Genomic DNA, 20,847 nt, shown 5'->3' with positions numbered 1-20,847 from the left:
ACAGGGTGGTTCTGCTGGACAGGCAGGTATTGTAGACAGGGCATATCTACTGGAAAAGCAGGTAGTGTAGACATGGTGGATATGCTGGCCAGGCAGGTAGTGTAGACGGAGTAGATCTGCTGGAAAAGCAGGTAGTGTAGACAGGGCATATCTACTGGATAATCAGGTAGTGTAGATAGGGTGGATCTGCTGGCCATGCAGGTAGTCTAGACAGGGTGGATCTGCTGGAAAAGCAGGTAGTATAGACAGGGTGGATCTGCTGGACAGTGGGAGGAGTCACACCCCAGGTGGGGCTGAGTGGGACGGCATGAGACTTCATCACGCTACTCAGAATGAAACACGATTTAAAACGTGTGTATCTTTTATTTCTGGAATTTTTCATTTAATGTTTTTGGACTATGACTGACTGAGAGTAACTGAAACCTTAGAAGGCAAAACAGTGGATAAGAGTGACTTGCCGACCTGAACAGTTTGCTCTTAGAAACTTTGTGTCGTTGGTTGTGTGATCTGTGACTTCCTTTAATTCACTTCTCTGAGTTCCTTAAAGGTAGGAATCATGTTTTATTCCTCTCACAGCCATATTTCCTGAAAAACTAGTTGGTGAACCGTGGAAAATCTAGATTGCTCAGGCCGCCTTCTGCCAACAGAAATAATGTTGCCTTTCAGCGGTGGTTTGCTTTTCTGAAATTTTCAGTCATCCCACCCTTTAGAAGGAACAACTTTAGAGAATAAGACTGGCCGGTCTGCAACTCCCAGAATTTTCTCAGGAATGTTTCAAAAATCTATTGTTATTCTGGATACTGGTGAACAGATGCGCGAACGGCTCAGGCTCTGCCACTGGCCTTCTCCATGACTGTGTTTGTAGGGACAAAGCATGGTAGCAAACAACTTCAAAAAACCTCTGTGGCTTGAAAACACAAAGTTTAATCACTTGTCCATGCTTCTCTTCCACTGCAGGCTGGGGGTAGCTCCTGTATCCTCAGGCCCAGGTGAGATAATTTTCCCATCCTGAGCACTGCCAGGCTCATGGCAGTGGGGAGGGTGCAGGAACGTTGTGCGGCTTTTAAAGTTTCTGCCAATAAGGGGCAGAGTCACTTCCATTCTGTTCCATTGGCTGGGCCTGACCACGGGACAAGTAGCAGAACCTTTCCATCCAGGAGAAACAAAGAGTGTCTGGAGGAAGAATACACACTGTCCCCAACTCCCAGAGTTAATGCTGTGAATTCATCAACAGGATGATACACTTGCCTCACTGGTTTTTTGTTCCAATAGACAGAATCATAGAGTCTTGTTGTGCTGAGAGCCTTGTAGGTCACGCAGTCCAGGGATGCAAAATTAGAAGACAATGATGAGGTGCAAACCTGAGAGCGGAGGCGAATGGAGTCTGGAGGGCGGGGGCTGCAGGCCGAGCACACACCCCACCGGGGAGCAGCCATCTCCGCTGCAGCCGACGTTGCCCTAGAGAGATGAATGCAGGCCCAATGTTGGCAGCTATTCCAATGTGAAAGAAACTAAAAATCCAGACTTTTATGTAACAATATTCTAATATTTACAACATTAATCAGCTGGAGGAAAAAGGGTCCACAGAACTTTTGCAGCCTGTGAGCCACCCATTTCTACCCAAATTCAGCCCAAACCTCTAACTGCACAAGCTCACACAAATAGAGAAAGCCAGGAAAAGTATCCAGAACTCCACATGCACTTCACTACTAACAGGGGCCTCCAGCCCTGGTAAGCATGGGAACCACACATGTAAACACTGAGGTGCCCTGCCACACCATTGAAGTGCATGCTGCTCGTGTGTGACCCATTTTTAACCCCTAAAGGCATAAAACACGAATACTGTGAATTCAGTTAATAAGTTGAATTTACACCAGTCCTTCCTGATACAGCTGAATCAGATCTTTCCCATTATTCACTCCTCAGTATATCACCCCTTCTGTTGAACAGAATTAAGTAAATATTTAAAATTTCTTACCCAGGGGTCAGCAGATTATAATCCAGAGGCCAAGCCCAGCCTGTCTGCTTTTGTGTATAAAGTTCTCATGGAACAGAGCTGTGAGCCTGCCGTGTGTGGTCTACGGCTGCCCCTGGACACAGCTGCGGAGCTGATTCCCACACAGACCTCGGGGCCCACAGAGGGAGGCGCCTTCCCTCCATCATCCCCACTGAGCACCAGCCGCCGCAGCCGCTAAAACCTGCGGAACTCACTCCATGCCCCTTGTTGGCTTTCTTCACATAAAGTGGATAAAACTGGGTGTTTACAGCCTAAAGCAGCCCATGCCAAGGCACTCCTCAGGGACTGAGCCTTAGTCACAGTCCTTGTGACTACAGCACATCCATAGATGGGAGCTGGCCGAGGGATCCGTGTGCCTCCAGCTTCTCGGAGCTGGAAAGAATCCATACTGGAAAAATGTTCCTTCAGTGCTCCTCCTTCTGGGAAAAAAAGACTGGGAGCTACATCAGCCTTAAGGGTTAATGTTGCTTGAATGTAAGCATAATAAATATTCAGCATGTCTCCTAAGACCTGGAGTATCATCAGGGACCAAGCTTGGAAAACCACAAAGAATGACGCCCAGTTTCTAAGAGTCATTCCATGCTTTACAGTCAGCCCACAACCACCGAGTCCCAGGAAGCCCAGCCGAGACCGCGGCAGGTCCTGACGCAGCATCAGCCTGAGTCTGAGCCCAGAGGAAGCTTCTGCTGCCACAATTGCTGTGTGTGCTCATGGCTTGGGTGCAGGCCCAACCACAGTGGACCAAGGGCAGGCTGAGATTTGGCCTGGACTGGAGGGCTGTCTCAAGGAGGGTGACGTGTCTTTGACTTTTGCATTCTTCCCTTTTCCTTTCTATTCTCTTGGTGACGTGAACACAGACAGAAGGTGAACGTTTTTTGCATAAGTTCCCTGTAGATTCTGGATATTAGGCCTTTGTCAGATGCATAGTTTGCAAATAGTTTCTCTCATTCCGTAGGTTGTCTGTATTCTCTGTCAAACATTTCTCTTGCTGTGCAGAAGCTCTTTCATTTAGTTAAATTCTACTTGCCAATTTTGTTTTGTTGCAATTGTTTTTGGGAACTTAGCCAAAAATTCTTTGCCAAGGCCAACGTCAAGAAGAGTATTTCCTAGGTTATCTTCCAGGATCTTACAGTTTGAGGTCTTACATTGAAATCTTTAATATATTTTGAGTTAATTTTTGTATATGGTGAAAGGTAGGGGTCTGGCTTCAGTCTTCTGTATGTGGCTAGCCAGTTATTCCAACACCATATATTGAATAGGATGGTCTTTTTCCACTGCTGCTTTTGCTGGCCTTGTCAAAGATTGGATGGTTGTAGGTGTGTTGCTTTATTTCTGAGTTTTCTGTTCTGTTCATTGGTCTATGAGTCTGTTTTTGTACCGGTACAGAAGCTGTTTTGGTTACTGGGGCTGTATAGTATAGTTTGAAGTTGAGTAGTGTGATGCCTCTGGCTTTGTTCTTTTTGCTTAGGATTGCTTTGGCTATTTGGGCTCTCTTTTCATTCCATATGAATTTTAGGATAGTTTCTTCTTGTTCTTAAATGCATTTTATAATTAACTTGTTTAGCTCTAAGAAAAAAACTTGATTTTGTATTGGAATAGCATTAAATTTAATATTTTTAAAAAATGTTTCATCTACTTCTAACTTACTGCAAAGAGTTTTATAAAGTTGCCTGTAATGATTTTTTAATGTTTTTCTTCATTTTTATAAAGGAAACATCCTTTATAAAATCCAGGTCAAGGAATAGAACTTTATCAATCATCCCAGAAGCGCCCACCACATGTCCCATTTCTATTATAACCTACTTCCTCTTCCCAAAAATAACCACTTCCCAAACTCTTATGGTAATCATTTCCCTAATCTTTATAGTTTTATCACCAAGTGTATATCCCTAGACACTATAGTTTAGTGTTGTTTTATTCTTAAAATTTGATATGTTTTTAAAGTCTCTTTTAATCTACACATTTTTCTCTCTATCCCTTTCTTTTCCTTATCTTTTACAATGTTTAAATTTTCTTCTGTTAGCACTTGTAACTTTCTTATTTTTTTTTTTTCTAATCAGATACCTAGTGGTTTGTTTTGGTTGATTATTTTCTCTTGAGAGCCAGCTTTTGGATTTACTTCTTAGTTCTATTCTTTTTCTACTTAATAATATCTGCTTTTATTTGTAATAATTCACCCCTTTCTTTTGGTTCACTTATTCTTTTTCTGGCTTTTTCAGTTATATGTTTAAATAATTTATTTTTATTATTTAAATTTGTATTGATATAGGTATTTAATGCTATAAAGTTTCCTGTGACAGTTACTTTTTTTCTGAGTCCTATAAATTCTCTATATATTTCCCCAGCCTTTTATAGCTGTATATCTTATATGCAGTATGGTGTTTGATTTTGCTTTGTGAGCCAATCCAAGACTGTTTTCCATTTAATAGGTGAGCCAAGTCCATTTTTTACATCACAGATAACAGGGAACCCCTTGTTCTATTTTATTTGCTTTTACCCTTTTGGTATTTAAGAGGGCTTTCTTCCTCCCTTTTTTTTCCCACTTTTATCCTAATGCCTTTATAGCAAACACTTAGTTTCTTTGGTTGGCTCCCCATAGTACCTGATACTGCAGTTAGCTGATGGACACCCCAGTCCCAGTTGGCCCCTGCACATCTTCTGCCCGCCCCTACCACTTCTCTGGTGGTTGTTCTTTGTCTGCATTGTCCAAGCTGGTAACCATGGCATGCTGCACTTTTATCACCGTCATGTGCCAGCAGCTCCACAGATAAATACAGACCACCCTGCAGCTCACCTTTGCATCTGCCTCTAGTCATTTTGGTTTCCGGAGCTTATTCTTTAGTGGGTCATCCTTCAGCTCCTGGTCACCATACTTCCTGTGTTTGTGTGTACTCATAAAAAATATGTGTGACTTTTACCCTTGATAGTCACTATTTAGATGTTAAATCTTTGACTTATATTTTTTCCCTTAAATATCTTAAATATGTTACTGAACCTATTCTATTCTGGACCTGTAATGCCTACTACAAAGCCACTCACAAGTCCAGTTTTCATCATTTCTGATATTACAGACATGCATTCTTAAGGGGGAGGAATTTATAGAACTGGAAACCATGTTAATATCCTAGTCATGAGGTGGCTGAGATTTAGTCTGTTCAGGTAAGATGGTGCAGGTAGGGAGTGTGGTGGTCCAAGTGGCACACGCAGGAAGTCACAGAATGTGGGAGGCATTGTTTTGTGTACCCTGTGCACAGAGTGTCTGATGCCCTTTGATAGGTTTGCGGCCTCATCTGGTGGACTTTCTGGCACAGCCCTTCTTCAAGGTTGCTGCATCTGAAGCTCTTTAAGACGGCGTTTCCCTTCTGCCAGATTGCACTCTGTGCACAGTGCAGTTGCTTCTCCCTGCGGAGTGAGATGGGCCCACATTGGCTGTGGCTCCACCTGGCCTTGGTGCTCTTGTCGCCCTCTGCTCTGCTGCTCCCTTCATGTAAGAAGGGTGTGTTAAGAGTCCGTAAGTGTGTCGTGTTACCACACCCAGCTAATTTTTGTATTTTTAGTATAGATGGGGTTTTGCCACGTTGGCCAAGCTGATCTCAAGCTCCTGACCTCAGGTGATCCACCTGCCTTGGCTTTCCAAAGTGCTGGGATTACAGGCATGAGCCACTGTGTCTGGCTGAGATTGCTTTTTTGTAAGTAATCTGTTGTTACTTTGGGTTACTTTTCTGTAAGGGATAGAGCAGAGGGGACTTCCTTATTATACTGGAATCTTCTGTCTTCAGGAGAAGAAAAAAAAAACTCGTCTATTTTGGGACCTGTTTTTTAAAGTTTTAATTTGATTTTGTGGTGCTTAGCATGAGTGACTCCATTTTGGTTTGGTCTGGTCTGCTTGGGATTAGTGCAGGAGCTCAGTCCAAAACAATGGCCCCTCATAATTTTGTTTAATACATGAAATTCAAATTTCAAACTTGTAGACATTTGCTCTCTCTCTTATTATATAAGTACCTACACAATGTCCTCAAATTTGCTTTTTGATCTGTAAAGACTAAGATATTTATCATCTAGTTTTACAGAAAAGTTTGCAGATCTTCTGGTTTAAAAGAGCAGGAGATTTAGTGTCAGGCAGGTTTGGATTGAGCCCAAGGGCTGCCATTTACTGATTGTATGACTTTGAGCAAGGTATTTATCTTTTTCTAAGCCTCAATTTCCTCATCTATAAAATGGGCACACAAATAGTATTTACCTTGGAGAGTTAAATGGGATAATGCATTTAATGTGCTTAACACAGGGCCTATCAGATGCTTAGGGGCTCAACACATAATTATTGTTATTGTTGTTGTTTTACCCTAAAGTAAATGAGACAAAATAGCAAAGCTAAATGAGGAGGAATTTTTAAGTTACATCAGAAACTGTAATAGATTCTAAAATATTATAATTAAGAAATTCCATACTTATTTAAAAAGGCATTTTCAATTTAACAATTTAACAATTTAACCCTCTTATAAGTTAAAAAAAAAAAAAAAAAAAAAAAAGCCCGGCACGGTGGCTCACGCCTGTAATCCCAGCTCTTTAGGAGGCTGAGGTGGATGGATCAGGAGGTCAGGAGTTCAAGACCAGCCTGGCTAACGTGGTGAAACCTCGTCTCTACTAAAAATACAAAAATTAGCTGGGCGTGGTGGTGCATACCTGTAATCCCAGCTACTCAGGAAGCTGAGGCAGGAGAATCGCTTGAACCCGGAGGCAGAGGTTTCAGTGAGCCAAGATCGTGCCACTGCACTCCAGCCTCGTCAACAGAGCAAGACTCCATCTCAAAAAGAAAAAAGAAATAAAAATAAAAAGTCATGCCCAGCTATTTTGGGAGAACTGAAATTACAACTCTATCTGAGAAAATAAAATGACAGGACTCCACAGAATCCATAGATAAAAATTTAACTGAAGAGGAATATGGAACAGACTAAAGGAAAAATTTTATCAAGCTGTAATCTTTATACTTGTGCCTAAGGCCAGAACTTGAAACTGCTGAAGACAGTGTTTCTCTACAAATGCACACAAGCACCCCATTTTGATGCACAGATAGGTGTTTCTTTTAAGAATAGCAGCTTTATTGAGATAAATTTCACATATACAATTCACCAATTTAAAGTGTACAAGTCAATGGTTTTCAGTATAATCAGAGTTGTACTACCATCACCATAATCAATTTTGGAACATTTTCATCACCGCCCAAAAACCACTGTAGTCTCTCCCCAGTCCTCCACTCCTGGGAACCATTAATGTACTTTCTGTCTCTATAGATTTGCCTATTTTGGATATTTTATATAAATGGAATCATACAACATGTGGTCTTTTGTGAATAGCTTTTTTCACTTACCATAATGTTTTCAAGATTGATTCATTTTGTAGCAGGTATCAGTCCTTTTTCCTGTTTATTGCCAAATAATTTTCCATTGTATGGATAGATCATATTTTGTTTATCCATTTGTCACATTTTGGTTGTCTATCAGTTGATAGATATTTGTGGTGCATTTAATTTTTGGCCAATGTGTAAAACTTATTTTGCTCTCACTGAGGCTACATACTGTTACAACAATGCTATTTGGTCAACTTGACTGAGCTGGCCTCATAGGTTACAGGTTGCTCATTGTTAGAGATGAGACTTTAGACCGGACTGGACAACATAGTGAGACCCTGTCTCTACCAAAAAGAAAAAGAAAAATTAGCCAGATGTAATGGCATATGACTGGAGTCCCAGCTACTTGGGAGGCTGAGACGGGAGGATCACTTGAGCCCAGGAGTTTAGGACTGCAGTGAGCTGTGATCGTGCCAATGCAATCCATGCTGGGCGACAGAGTGAGACCCTGTCTCAAAAAACAGAAAGAGGGATTTTAGTATAACATTCAGCCAGTGCCATATTGGGAACCCACAAGAATGTACTTTAAAAAATATGTCAAAGAAGGTGGTGAGGGCTGTAATAGCTGCTATTCAGGCAGTAATGCAGTGCTGAAGGGACATCAAGCAAATAGTGTGATGCCTGTGGGTGCAATGTTACTCCTTCCCTTAGGTTGCCAAAAAAATCAATACTTCATAGCATTCCTGAAACGAAAAAGCTTATGAACCATTGTGTTTAGGGTGTAAGCTATCTATTTTGGGCTACCCATCACAGCTTCTCTCCTTTGGTAGAATAAAGTGAACTGAACCACCATGCCTAAGGTATTTGCCTTATTTCTTCCTCAGCTGGTTCATGGTTACATTGTCAAAGCTGGCAAAGCATTCAAGACCTGATTTCTCAGACGGAGTGTATGTGTGAATATAATATACTCATTTGCACAAATATAAACCCTCTGTCTTAACTGTGTTCTGCAAAAGGCGTGATAAATACTTTCAAGTTATATGTACTTATCAGTAGAACTAATGGAATACACACAGTATGTTTTATGGGGAATTTCAGAGAAGGAAGGAAAAGTCAACCTTCTATTTGGCATCAGGATAGTAGTAAAACATTCTACTTGTGCATCAGATAGATTTTTATGACCTAACCTGGACAAGTAACTTAACTCTTGGTGCCTCCTGTTTGAAAGAGGGATAACACTCTACAGGGTCATTCTAAGAATTAAATATTGCCAAAACACATGAAAAGATTCTCAACCTTGTTAGTAATCAAGGAAATGCAAATGAAGATCACAATGAAGTCTTCTTTTGTACTCAATTGATTGGTGAAAAATGCATGCCTGATAATATTGACATACCGACCAATGAGATCTCTTATAATTTGCTGGGAAAATGTATCAATTTGTACAAACATTTTGAAAAATAATTGTGCATTTTCTTGTGAAGTAAAACATTTGAATAATCTAGGACCCAGCAATTCAACTCTTACACAGACACTCAAGAGGAAGTTGCACACACATATGCCAGGAAAAATGTTCATAGCAGCCCTGTTCATAAGAGCAAAACCTGGAACAATTGAGAGGAAATGAATAAATTGCCGTGTAGCCACACAATAGAATACAAGACAGCAGTGATGCTGAAAAATATAGCAAGCCTCAGGAGTTTATATATTATATGGATAATTTTATGAAGCTCAAAAACACCCAAAATTAAACAACATATTCTCTAAGTACATATATGGGATATGTGATAAAACTAAAAAGAAAACAGGGAATGATCAGCAATCCAGAACCAATTCATGACTGTTGTTACTAATGGGGCAGGCTGTGGATTGGAAGCGGGGGCGGTGCACATAGGTACGTGTAACTTACTGGTAATGCTTTTAGGTTAGGAATGAGGTCAAAGGAGTTCACTATAAATTTATATTAGAAAGAAGGGCTATGGATTAGTGATGAGAGTGTCATGCACCAGCAAATATGATTAATGAACTTAGGTTACCTGAGGTCCAAATAAATAATGAGAAAAAAGTAAATAAAAGTGATGCATGAATACTAAAAATTTGGAATTACATATATAATATGTAATAATAAAGAAAAAAGTGTCACTGGTTATCCTTCAGGTATAAAAATTACAATTAAAATTGTAATGTTATAACCTTCCATTCTTTCCCCTATGAATTAAAACTTTTTTTTTTTTAACGAGACTAAAAAATCAAGTTGATAAAATCTATGCCCTGTGGGAACTGGTTAGGTCAGGCTACCCACTCCAGATTTCCAGCAGGCTGGCCTCAGCTCTACCTACAGCCAGTAGCTTATTAAGGCTCTAGGCGACACGTTCAGATAGGTGGTTAGTGCGCCCTAAGGACTCTCCGCAGCGTCGCTCAGGTTCACAGAACACGCCCAGGGGCGTGTCCAGCTGTCGTCGGGGAGAGCCCACCTCCCCGGGGGGTGTGGCTAAGGGACGAGGCACTTCTCGTCCAGAGCCCAGGTAATCCGGGCGGGATCAGCTGGCGTCGCGATGTGATGACGTCAGGCCCCGGGCAGGCCTGGAGTGGCGCGCTGGGCGTGCGCGGCTGCGGTCCGGCGTGTTGGTCCCCGCGGTTCAGCTGAGGTAGGGACGTGCTGTAGGCCGGAATGTTACCGGCTGTTGGATCTGCGGATGAGGAAGAGGATTGTCCTGAATTGGTTCCCATTGAGACGACGCAAAGCGAGGAGGAGGAAAAGTCTGGCCTCGGCGCCAAGATCCCAGTCACAATTATCACCGGGTATTTAGGTAACTAACCATCCCAGTCACAAAATGCCGTGAACTCTGGTGTCGTGGGATTTTGCGGGCTGCCGGTGCCTCTTCTCCTGAGGCATTGGGGCCTCATGATCAAGAGCAAATGTCTTTGAGGTAGGGGCTGGGTCACTTGCTTCTCGTAGGGGTTACCTCTCATCTTGGGAGTTAATGATGCCCGGTCCCCTCTGCGTTCGATTCCCGTTTCTCAAGTGAGATGGAAAGTTAGCCTTTGAAACAAGGCTTTGAAGCGAAGACACGCCCCCCAATTGTCTCTGTGACCTCTTACCAGGTTATCTTACCTTCCTGACGCTCATCTACCTCACCTGAAAATGGAAAATTACCTGTCACCTGGGAAACAGGGCCGGAACCACCTACCTATTGCCATGAAAGGATGTCCCGTCTGTAAAATGCCCGACACGTGGGGCTTTCGTCAGTAGATTCCCCTTCCCCACGAGCCACAGTCCTCCAGCCAGTTGGCAGGAAGTGCTCCCATCTTAAACACTTTTTTTTGGAGGTCTGTTTGTAAACCACTGCGTAGGAAGTAAGAATAAAATCTCTGTCCTCCAAGACTATTTCTCAAACTAAGAACGTTGAGAGTGTACAGGGATACTCGAAACCACAAGTTTGTGAAGTTGGTAGTTTCGTGAAGGGCGGTTTATGCACTTACACTAGAAGTTTCTTACTGGAAAAGTTTGAGAAATGTATTTTTAAACCTTACAGTTAAATAGAAGGGCTAGAACAAATATATGACTGTATTAGAAGTTTGGAAAAAGTTAAGAAATGTAAATAAAATGATACTGTTTCCGGGAAATAATATTCCTAGTTGTTGCTAGAGACAGGTACAGACTTGGGCCACTTCGTGACCTTTTATGTAAAAATAAGAAATAACTGCTTTTGTTTTTTTAAAAACTTTGTAGACTGTAAGTTTATTCCCATTTTTTGCTCGGAAGTAATTTTATAAAGGAATTTATTTTTGGCGTTTCCCCACAGTTATTCAGAGGCTGCTCTGCTGAGAAGATGAACAAATTTCTTGTCCAAAACAATGTATTTCAAACGTGCCCCTCGGGCCTTTCCCGTGTTGCTCACTGGTAGGTCAGTAGATCATTGGAGAAAATGATCTGAGGCTCAGGAGTGAGAATTAATACCAGCAACCTTGTTGCTGAATCTAGGGATAGTTTCACTCCTATCCCTGACCATTTTCCCTTTTTGAAACAGTGTTCCTTTGGCTTCTATTACATTTTTCTTCTGATTTTTCCACCTGCTTCTCTGGCTTCTTTTTAAGGCTCCCTCCTCCTTCCCCCTTTGTCCATCTTTAGCTACACACCTGTGTAATTTCTATTTTGATGTCCTACAACTTAAAACTTAACATGTCTGAAACTTCATCTGTTACCATCCCCCCAAATCCTGCTTCTGTGATCCCAACCATTTGGAATACTCTAAAAGCCTCCTGACTAATCTGGAGTCTTGCTGCCCTTTAATTTATTCGTTGCATGTTAGCCTTAATGATCTTTATAAATGTCAATCCGACTGCGTCACACCTTTCAGTGGCGTCCCTATGGGTTAAAATTCAAATTCCTTAACATGAATTACAAGGACCTGTAGGATCTGGATCTTGCCAACCTTTCCAGCCTGCCAAATTGGCCCCGCACAATGAACTAATGTTACTTCAAAGGTGCCAAGTGTTTTAGCCCCTTGGAATAGGTACTTTTTTACTGTGACTCCTCTGGCTAGATGTCCCTCTTAGGTTCTCCATAGCATTTTGTGCATCTCCTATTGAATATGTCACCCTGTGACATAATTGCCTCCTTATTCACTGAATTCCCCTCCATTCCCCCCTTCCCTTAATATTTCTAAGCTCTATGAAGGCAAAGACTATCTTGTTCACTTTTTCACCAAGGCCCAGCATAAATCTGTAACGTATTAGAAACCTTCCAATGAATGAACTATGTCTTAAAGTGTTTTTTTTTTTTTCATAATATGGTTAAAAAGCCCTAGTAAATCTTCTCTTAGAAGATTTCTTACATTCACCCTTTCCTTTCAGTTTTCACATCACTGCCCTGTGAAACACTCATGTTCAGGGCCTCTGTCTCAGGCTTGGACTGGTTTTAAGATCTTCCTCATTGCCCTAAGTCTCTCTCTTCCATTCTATACTTCATATTTTTGTGATGTTGAGCTTCCTAAAGTACTCTAAATATAAGCCTTCATCTCTTAAAAAGCTTTGAAAGGAATATGACCTAAAAGATATTAATACCCTAATACTCCGTAAAATCTTCCTAGTTATAGGAAGATCTAGTTATATACTAGAAAACTTAATGTATTTCAGAAGACATGTATAGCCTACATGTAAAAGTTTTTAGCAGCACTGTAATAGTAAAACACTGGAAACAAACCAAATGTCCAACAAAAAAAAAGATAAAGAAATGATATAGTCATACAATTGAACTACAATACTATGCAGTTAGGATTTTCTTTTTTTCCTCTGTGAATTTTAGTGTGTACGGTTCACAAGACTATTTTTTTTCTACTGGAGATTGACATATTGGGTTTCATATGCCACCTGCTGGATAAAGTTGGTATAGCTTTATGAATTTATCTTACTGAACATTCTGTCCATTGTTGACACTACCTGGCTCTATTCCCCATTTCATAAAAACTTTTATAGATTGTTTAAAGCATACTATAAGTAGCCATATAGTCAGCCTGAAGTTGCGTCTCATTAATGTTGAAATAAAAGGTCATTATAAATAAAAGATTGTGTGTAAATTTTAGGGAAGGTTAGGCTAGGTTGAAGAAACTGTTTCAACTTGTAGGAGTGTTTGTAAATATTTATAAAATTTTATGTCTACATAAAGTATTTTGCAACAGGTTTCAAAGAATGCTTTAATCTTATCCTCTAGGATATTCTCTACTAAAATAATATATGAAAAATAGCATGCAAATTCTCAAAAACGTTAGGATTCTTTATATGTTTTTTGTATCTTTAAAATTATTTTGAATTTTTTTATTTACAAAAAATATGTTTTATAGGTGCTGGGAAGACAACACTTCTGAACTATATTTTGACAGAGCAACATAGTAAAAGAGTAACGGTCATTTTAAATGAATTTGGGGAAGGTAAGTAAAGTTCAATAAATGTCATGTTGCAAGATTTTGTGTGACTGTTTATTCCTCTGGTAAATTGATATTCCATATTTAAAAATGAAAATGCAAGGTATTGTATTGTTGTGGATAGCTTTAGAAAAATTAGATTAATTTCTGTTAAGATTTATATGGGTTGAGATACTGAAATTAGTTTTAATAAAATTTTATTTTGTATAACTTTGGAGTTCTTATTAACAGAATTAAACTACATTTTTACCTGAAATAAATGACTCCAGTAGTAAAAATCTAGACATATGAAAAAACGTTTATTTTTTATTTTATTTTATTTTTTTTTGAGATGGAGTCTCTCTCTGTCGCCAGGCTGGAGTGCAGTGGTGCAATCTCAGCTCACTGCCACCTCTGTCTCCTGGGTTAAAGTGATTGTCCTGCCTCAGCCTCCCGAGTAGCTGGGACTACAGGCGTGCGCCACCATGCCCAGATAATTTTTGTATTTTTAGTAGAGACAGGGTTTCACCATGTTGGCCAGGATGGTCTTGATTGAGCTCCTGGCCTTGTGATCCACCCGCCTCGGCCTCCCAAAGTTGCTGGGATTACAGGCATGAGGCACCATGCCTGGCCAAAAAATGTTTTTTTTAGGAATTAGAAAGGCACTTTTGTATGGACTCTATTGCAACTCATGAAAAATATTTGAAAATGCTTCTGTTATTAGTTAACTTTGTTTAATGTTTATTATCTGCAATGCAGTTAAAACTCAGTATTTTAAAAATAAGGTAAACATATGGTCTTTATCCTCATGTATTTTAAGTTATCTGTGAAAATAAGTGTGCTTAACTTCTCAACTGAAATATTAAACTGTAGTCAAAAAAATAGCTCTAGACACAATACTTCTGTTATCTTTATAGGAGTTTTTCTTCATAAGTATGAATTGTAATCAAAGCTCACTTCTAGCCAAAAAACAATATCTATTAAATGATTTCTTTTAAAATGTACTATTTTTTTTCAGTTGTAAAAAGTAAAAGAGCTAGGTTTTATGAACAGGATGGGAAGCCAGTTATATTCGATTTCTGGTTTTAATAAACTAAAGAGAAAAGTGCTTTTTAGGCAAAAATCCTGAGATTTCTAATAACAGACTGTTTTTTTCATCATCTTATTAAATAACCTATTGCACACTGATTACATTTATTCTTACTATTTTCTTTATTTTTTCCCGGATCATTTTTGCAATTTTATTTTTCACAGCATTCTCAATACTTTTCTTCATGTTTCATTAATGTTCTGTATATAGTCCGAATTCTGTAGCAACCTCTTTAGAAGCTCTTTATTAATACCTAGCTGAAATATAAAAAATATGCAAGTGTAAAACTACTCGATTTTATGGGAGCTCATTTGCTTAGTGGACTTTTAGAACTTCACCGTTTGGTATATTTCTTTATTAGAGGAAAAGTAAAACATTTAAAATAATTCTTATAGATAACAAGCATTTCAAATATAGTTTATTCTTTCTTAAGTAAGTATTGCTAGGAAAATATGTGAATTTGACTAAAAGTTTAGGGTTTTTTTTTTTTTTTTTTTTTTTTTGAGTTGGAGTCTCGCTGTGTTGCCCAGGCTGGAGTGCAGTGGCACAGTCTCGGGTCACTGCAACCTCCGCCTTCCGGGTTCACGCCATTCTCCTGCCTCAGCCACCTGAGTAGCTGGGACTACAGGTGCCCGCTACCACACCTGGCTAATTTTTTGTAATTTTAGTAGAGATGAGGTTTCATTGTGTTAGCGAGGATGGTCTCGATCTCCTGACCTCGTGATCCGCCCGCCTTGGCCTCCCTTTAAGTTTAATTTTTAAATGAGCACATGGTACACTGGCCAAAAACCTTCCTCAAGATGAACTAGGGTTTTTACTCATTGGTAATATTCAGCAGTTTGTCTAACAGAAACAATTTAGAAGAAGAATGAAAAGAAAAAGATAGATAAGGCAGTCTCTTAAGAGGTTGAAGGGCATACAAAATCTAGTATATAAAACATACTAGTCTATTTAGAAAGTTTACCCTGGACAAGAAAAAAATGCCTTCAAGATAGCTACTTTATTAAGAAATGGGGGTGGCCAAGCAAGAGGCCTAAGGAGGAAGTAGGTATGTTTATCAGTTTAGGATGTGTCTTTTTCAGGGCTTAAGGCATCTTAAATAAAAGCTAAAATAATGTAGTGTACTGTAATTTAGATATCGAGGCTGCATGAATAAAATGAAAGAATATAAGTTATAAAATGCAGTTTCTGCTTCAAGATCTCCATTATTGAGTTATCCTCATCTTTGTTTTTTGTTGGCTAATGGACATAAGCTAAAGAGTGCTGTTTGTTAATTATTCTAGGAAGTGTGCTGGAGAAATCCTTAGCTGTCAGCCAAGGTGGAGAGCTCTATGAAGAGTGGCTGGAACTTAGAAACGGTTGCCTCTGCTCTTCAGTGAAGTGAGGAATGTGTTTACTGTGTACATGGTTTACTAGAAATGTTTATTGATTATATTTCCAGCTTTAATTTTCTTGAGTAATTTAACTGAATTTACACAGTTTGCTTCATTGTATTTTCAAACAAATAGAAAATAAACTTATTAAGAAGCATTTTCTTGAAGTGTTTCTTGCTGTCTTTTCTATCTGCTCTAATGTTTTGGTCCTTTTATTGAGTTTTTATTGCTTTTGATGTCAGAGCTTATTTAATCTCTAGTGCATGAAAGTCTCATATGTAAAAAATGATTATTCTGAATTTAATCTGTCATTGGTCATATTTCTAAGTGTTCAACCTTATAAAAAAAAATGACTATCAAAAAAGAGAAAAACCTTACATTATGTTCTACTAGTTAAGTTTTCAAGGACAGTGTTCACTAGTCTACCATAGACCCTAGAAGAGTTACCCAACACATAGTAGCACTCAAATATTTGTTGAATGAATTATAAAAATGACTACTTGTACTGTTAATTTTGTGTATTCTAGTGAATTAAATCTCTTCGGCATCATTTACTCCCTTAGGTATTTGACTTTGTGTCAAATGTTTTGGCAAGGATAAAATTATAACAGACTTTCTTGAACAACCAAAATGTAATCTATTAAGGATTTTCCTTCACTTTTGATAAAATAAGAAAAAAGGAAATTAAAACCTTGCATCCTAATGTAAAATAGAATTATATGGTGTTTAATATCAGTGTCCCTTTAGCTATTATATTAAACTACTATAGTTAATAAATTTTATCATTATTTTGTATGTTGGTTTTTAAAAATTTCATAAAGCTATAAAAAGATACTTGGTCAGATAAAGTTTCCTCTGCTTTTAATTTTAATAAAGTATTATTATGTATATGATTTCTTTTTACCTATTATATATATGCATCTATTGTTTTCCCACTGGTAAATATGGGACGGACATTTTGTTAGAAGGTTAGAAGTGAGTTAAATTTTCACATTCCTAAGGATACTTTTGTCTCGGGTTGTTGAATACATTTTAAAGTGTTTATAATCACTTCAAAATATTTAGGTAATTAACTGTAAATTATGTTTTGGTATTCTCCAGGGACAATAGCCTTAGAGCTATTGAGAATTTGATGCAAAAGAAGGGGAAATTTGATTACATACTGTTAGAGACCACTGGATTAGCAGATCCTGGTAAGAAGTGAGATTATTAATAACCAGAATATAGTTCTGTGATATATTGTAAATAGATGTATTAGAGGAATATCTAAAATGAGTATTAAAGCTTTTGTTAGTATTAAACCAAAAACTTTTTTTGGTTTAAAAGAGGAAAAGTACTCTGTTATCATTTTCTTTGGCAGTTGAATGAATGATCAGAGTATTTCTTGGTACTTGTAAGCTGTTAATAGAATTTGAAGTTTTATTGATTGACTTAGGATTATTTGTAAGAACAGAAGTTGTTAAAAATAAGGACATGTAGGAAGAGCAGAGATGTTCTACCTCTAAGTACAGTTGTCCCTTGGCATCCATGGGGTATTAGTTGCAGAACCTCTGAGGATACCAAAATCTATTAATGTTCAAGTCCCTTACATAAAATGGTGTAGTATTTGCCTATAACCTATGCACATCCTCCCATATACTTTAAATCATCTGTAGATTACTTATAATACCTAATACAATGTAAGTGCTGTGTAAGTAGTTATTATACTGCATTGATAAGGTAATCATGACAAGAAACTCTAAACTCTACTATGGAAAGCTACACAGAGTCAACCTGTTTCTAACAATGGGTTTCTGTTACCTTCTTACCAAGCTCTAATTCTTGATAAAGTCTGCTTATTTTCCCCAAATAACTTTTAGATAAAATCTTTATTTTCAGTTTGCATAAAAGTTAGTGCTTATTCTGTGAATCTGACCCATACCATTATTTTCTTTTTGATCTGGGTCTCTGGCATTGGGGCGATTTGTAAAACTATATTAAAGTATTTGGGGGTAATTTACTAAACAGGTCATAGTTGTCCAAAAGAAATATTGAAGTATCCTGAGAGTTCAAATGTGATCAGTGGTTATTGTAATTAAAACAATTACATAATAACATCGTCCCCATGTTTTCAAAGTAGTATTGAATTAGGCTATTTTGGTCCTTATAGTAGGCATGGGTTTTCATACCTTTCTGATAAATCTGACTGATGATAGGACTTGGACTAATATGTTGGTGTTAAATATTTGAATCTGGTAAGAAAGAAAAATATGTTGTATGCTTTTATTAGAAATAGCAAATATCAGTTTATTTCATCATAGCCAGTTTTGCCATTTTATAGACAAAAACTTGATACTTTTGAGAGTTTAATTAAACACGATTCAGCTTTTCAGAGGAAGAAAGAAAAACTAAAGATCACAGAGAAAGCTTTTATACAAATTGTAGTTATAAAAAATGTTAATGTTTCTTGCTTCTAACTTTCTTTACAATAAAGATTTTATTGTTTGGGTAAAGATGGAACATTCATTGTAAAAAAATTTAAATACCTAAAAAATACAAAGAAGAAAGTTGAAAAGTAATCATCTCACTATTGTGATATACAAGTAGGGGCTGGGCATGGTGGCTCATGCCTGTAATGCCAGCACTTTGGGAGGCTGAGGCAGGTGGATCCCTTGAGGCCAGGAGTTCAAGACCAGCCTAGCCAACATGGTGAAATCCAGTCTCTACTGAAAATTCAAAAACTGGCCAGGCGTTGTGGCGTACCCCATAATCCCAGCTACTCAGGAGGCTAAGGCATGAGAATCGCTTGAAAGCTGGGAGGCGGAGGTTGCGGTGAGCCGAGATCACGCCGCTGCACTCCAGCCCAGGCAACAGAGCAAGACTGTATACACACACACACACACGCACATGCACATGCACACACACACACACACACACATTCATACACACACACACAAGTAGGTAAATTTTATTCCAGGGATCTCTCCATGCCAGTGCTACTTGGTAGTATGTTGAATGGCAGCCTCAGCCTCAGCTGGGAGCTTGTTAGAAATGCAAATTCTTGACCAACCCAGATCTACTGAATCAGAATCTCTAAGGGAGGGGGTCAAGCAAGCTGTTTTTAATAAGCCCTTCAGGTGATTCTTATACTGTACAGCCATACCGCAGGGATGTTGTGGGCTTAGTTCCATATCACTGCAGTAAACTGAATATCACAATAGAGTGAGTCACACACATTTTTTTGTTTCCCATTGCTTATAAAAGTTATGCGTTTTGGCCGGGTGTGATGTCACAGGCCTGTAGTCCCAGCTACTTGGGAGGATCACTTGAGCTCAGGAGTTTGAGGCTGCGGTGAGTCATGATTGCACCACTGCACTCCAGCCTGGATGACAGCATGAGACCCCATTTCTTAAAAAAAAAAAAAAAAAAAGCTGTGTTTATACTATACTGTAGTCTATAAAATGTGTAATAGAATTGTCTAAAAAACATACATACCTTAATTAAAAATATTTATTGCTAAAAAATGCTAACGATCATCTCAGCTTTCAGCAAGTCATAATCTTTTTGCTGGTAGAGGGTCTTGCCACAATGTTGATGGGTGCTGACCAATCAGGGTAGCAGTTACTGAAGGTTGGGGTGGCTATCGCAATTTCATAAGATGATAATGAAGTTTGCTGCATTAGTTGACTCTCCCTTTCATAAAAGATGTCTCTATAGCACATGATGCTATTTGATAGCATTTTACCCACAGTGTGACTTCTTTCAAAATTGGAGTCAGTCCTCTCAAACCCTGCTTTATCAATGAAGCTTCTGTCATATTTTAAATCCTTTGTTGTCATTTCAACAGTGTTCATAGCATCTTCACCAGGAGTAGATTCCATCTCAAGAAACCACGTTCTTTTCCCGTCCATAAGAAACAACTTCTCATTAGTTAAAGTTTTCTTATGAGATTGCAGGAATTGAGTCACATCTTCAGACTCCCCTTCTAATTCTAGTTCTCTTACTGTTTCCACCACATCTGCAGTTATTTCCTCCATTGAAGTCTGAAATCCCTCAAAGTCATCTGTGAGGGCTGGAATCATCTTTCAAACTCATTCATGTTGATACTTTGATCTCCCATGAATCACAAATGTTCTTAATGGCATCTAGAATGATGAATCCTTTCCAGAAGGTTTTCAATTTACTTTGCCCAGATCCATCAGAGGAATCACTGTCTATGGTAGCTATAGCCTTATGAAATATATTTCTTAAACAAGACTTAAAAGTCAAAGTTACTCCTTGATCAGTGGGCTGCAGAATGGATGTTGTGTTAGCAGGCATGAAAACAACATTAATCTCCTTGTACATCTCCATCACAGCTCTTGGGTGATCAGGTGCGTTGTCAATGAGCAATAATATTTTGAAGGAATCTTTTTTTTTTCTAAGCAGTAGATCTCAATGGTGGGCTTAAAATAAACCATGCTGTAAACAGATGTGCTGGCATCTAGGCTTTATTATTTATAGAAAACAGGCAGAGGAGATTTAGCATAATTCTTAATGGCCCTAGAATTTTCAGGATGGTAAATGATTATTGGCTTCAACTTGAAGTCACCAGCTGCTTTAGCCTCTAACAAGAGAGTCAGCCTGTCCTTTGAATCTTTGAAGCCAGGCATTGACTTCTCTATAGCTATGAAAGTCCTAAATGGCATCTTCTTCGAAAAGGAGGCCATTTCATCTCCATTAAAAATCTGTTGCTGGCCGGGCTCGGTGGCTCATGCCTGTAATCTCAGCACTTTGGGAGGCTCAGGTGGGCAGATCACGAGTTCAGGAGTTCAAGACCAGCCTGGCCAACATAGTGAAACCCCATCTTGACTAAAAATACCAAAAATTAGCCTGGCTTGGTGGTGGGAGCCTGTAATCCCAGTTACTTGGGAGGCTGAGGCAGGAGAATGGCTTGAACCTGGGAGGCGGAGGTGGCAGTGAGCTGAGATTGCACATTGCACTCCAGCCTGGGTGACAGAGCGAGACTCCATCTCAAAATAAATAAATAAATAAATAAAAAATAAGTCTGTTGCTTAGTGTAGCTACTTTCATGAATGATGTTAGCTACATCTTCTAGGTAGTTTACTACAGCTTCTATATCAGCATTTGCTGCTTTC

General features: G+C 38.8%; 1 protein-coding gene across 6 annotated transcripts in view; it reads left to right on the top strand.

The window, feature by feature from the left end:
• Window positions 1-9,777: 9,777 nt before the first annotated feature.
• Window positions 9,778-20,847, top strand: part of LOC117977810 (zinc-regulated GTPase metalloprotein activator 1A) — a 42,937-nt gene continuing 31,867 nt past the window's right edge. Inside the window, exons 1-4 of one of the 6 annotated variants that reach the window (XM_055117346.2) lie at window positions 9,778-10,174; window positions 13,208-13,294; window positions 15,641-15,737; window positions 16,832-16,923. In XM_055117346.2, coding sequence (XP_054973321.1) covers window positions 10,036-10,174; window positions 13,208-13,294; window positions 15,641-15,737; window positions 16,832-16,923 — 415 coding nt within the window. In that variant the 5' untranslated portion in view covers window positions 9,778-10,035. Of the gene's footprint in view, window positions 10,175-13,207; window positions 13,295-15,640; window positions 16,624-16,831; window positions 16,924-20,847 lie in introns of those variants that run through there. The other 5 variants (XM_057303181.2, XM_055117347.2, XM_055117349.2 and 2 more) reach the window with 5 other exon arrangements.

This window comes from Pan paniscus, chromosome 11 (assembly GCF_029289425.2).
Source record: "Pan paniscus chromosome 11, NHGRI_mPanPan1-v2.0_pri, whole genome shotgun sequence".
NCBI classification, from domain to species: domain Eukaryota; kingdom Metazoa; phylum Chordata; class Mammalia; order Primates; family Hominidae; genus Pan; species Pan paniscus.
Note: the sequence above shows the minus strand (reverse complement) of the source record. Positions and strands in the feature narration are given on the sequence as shown.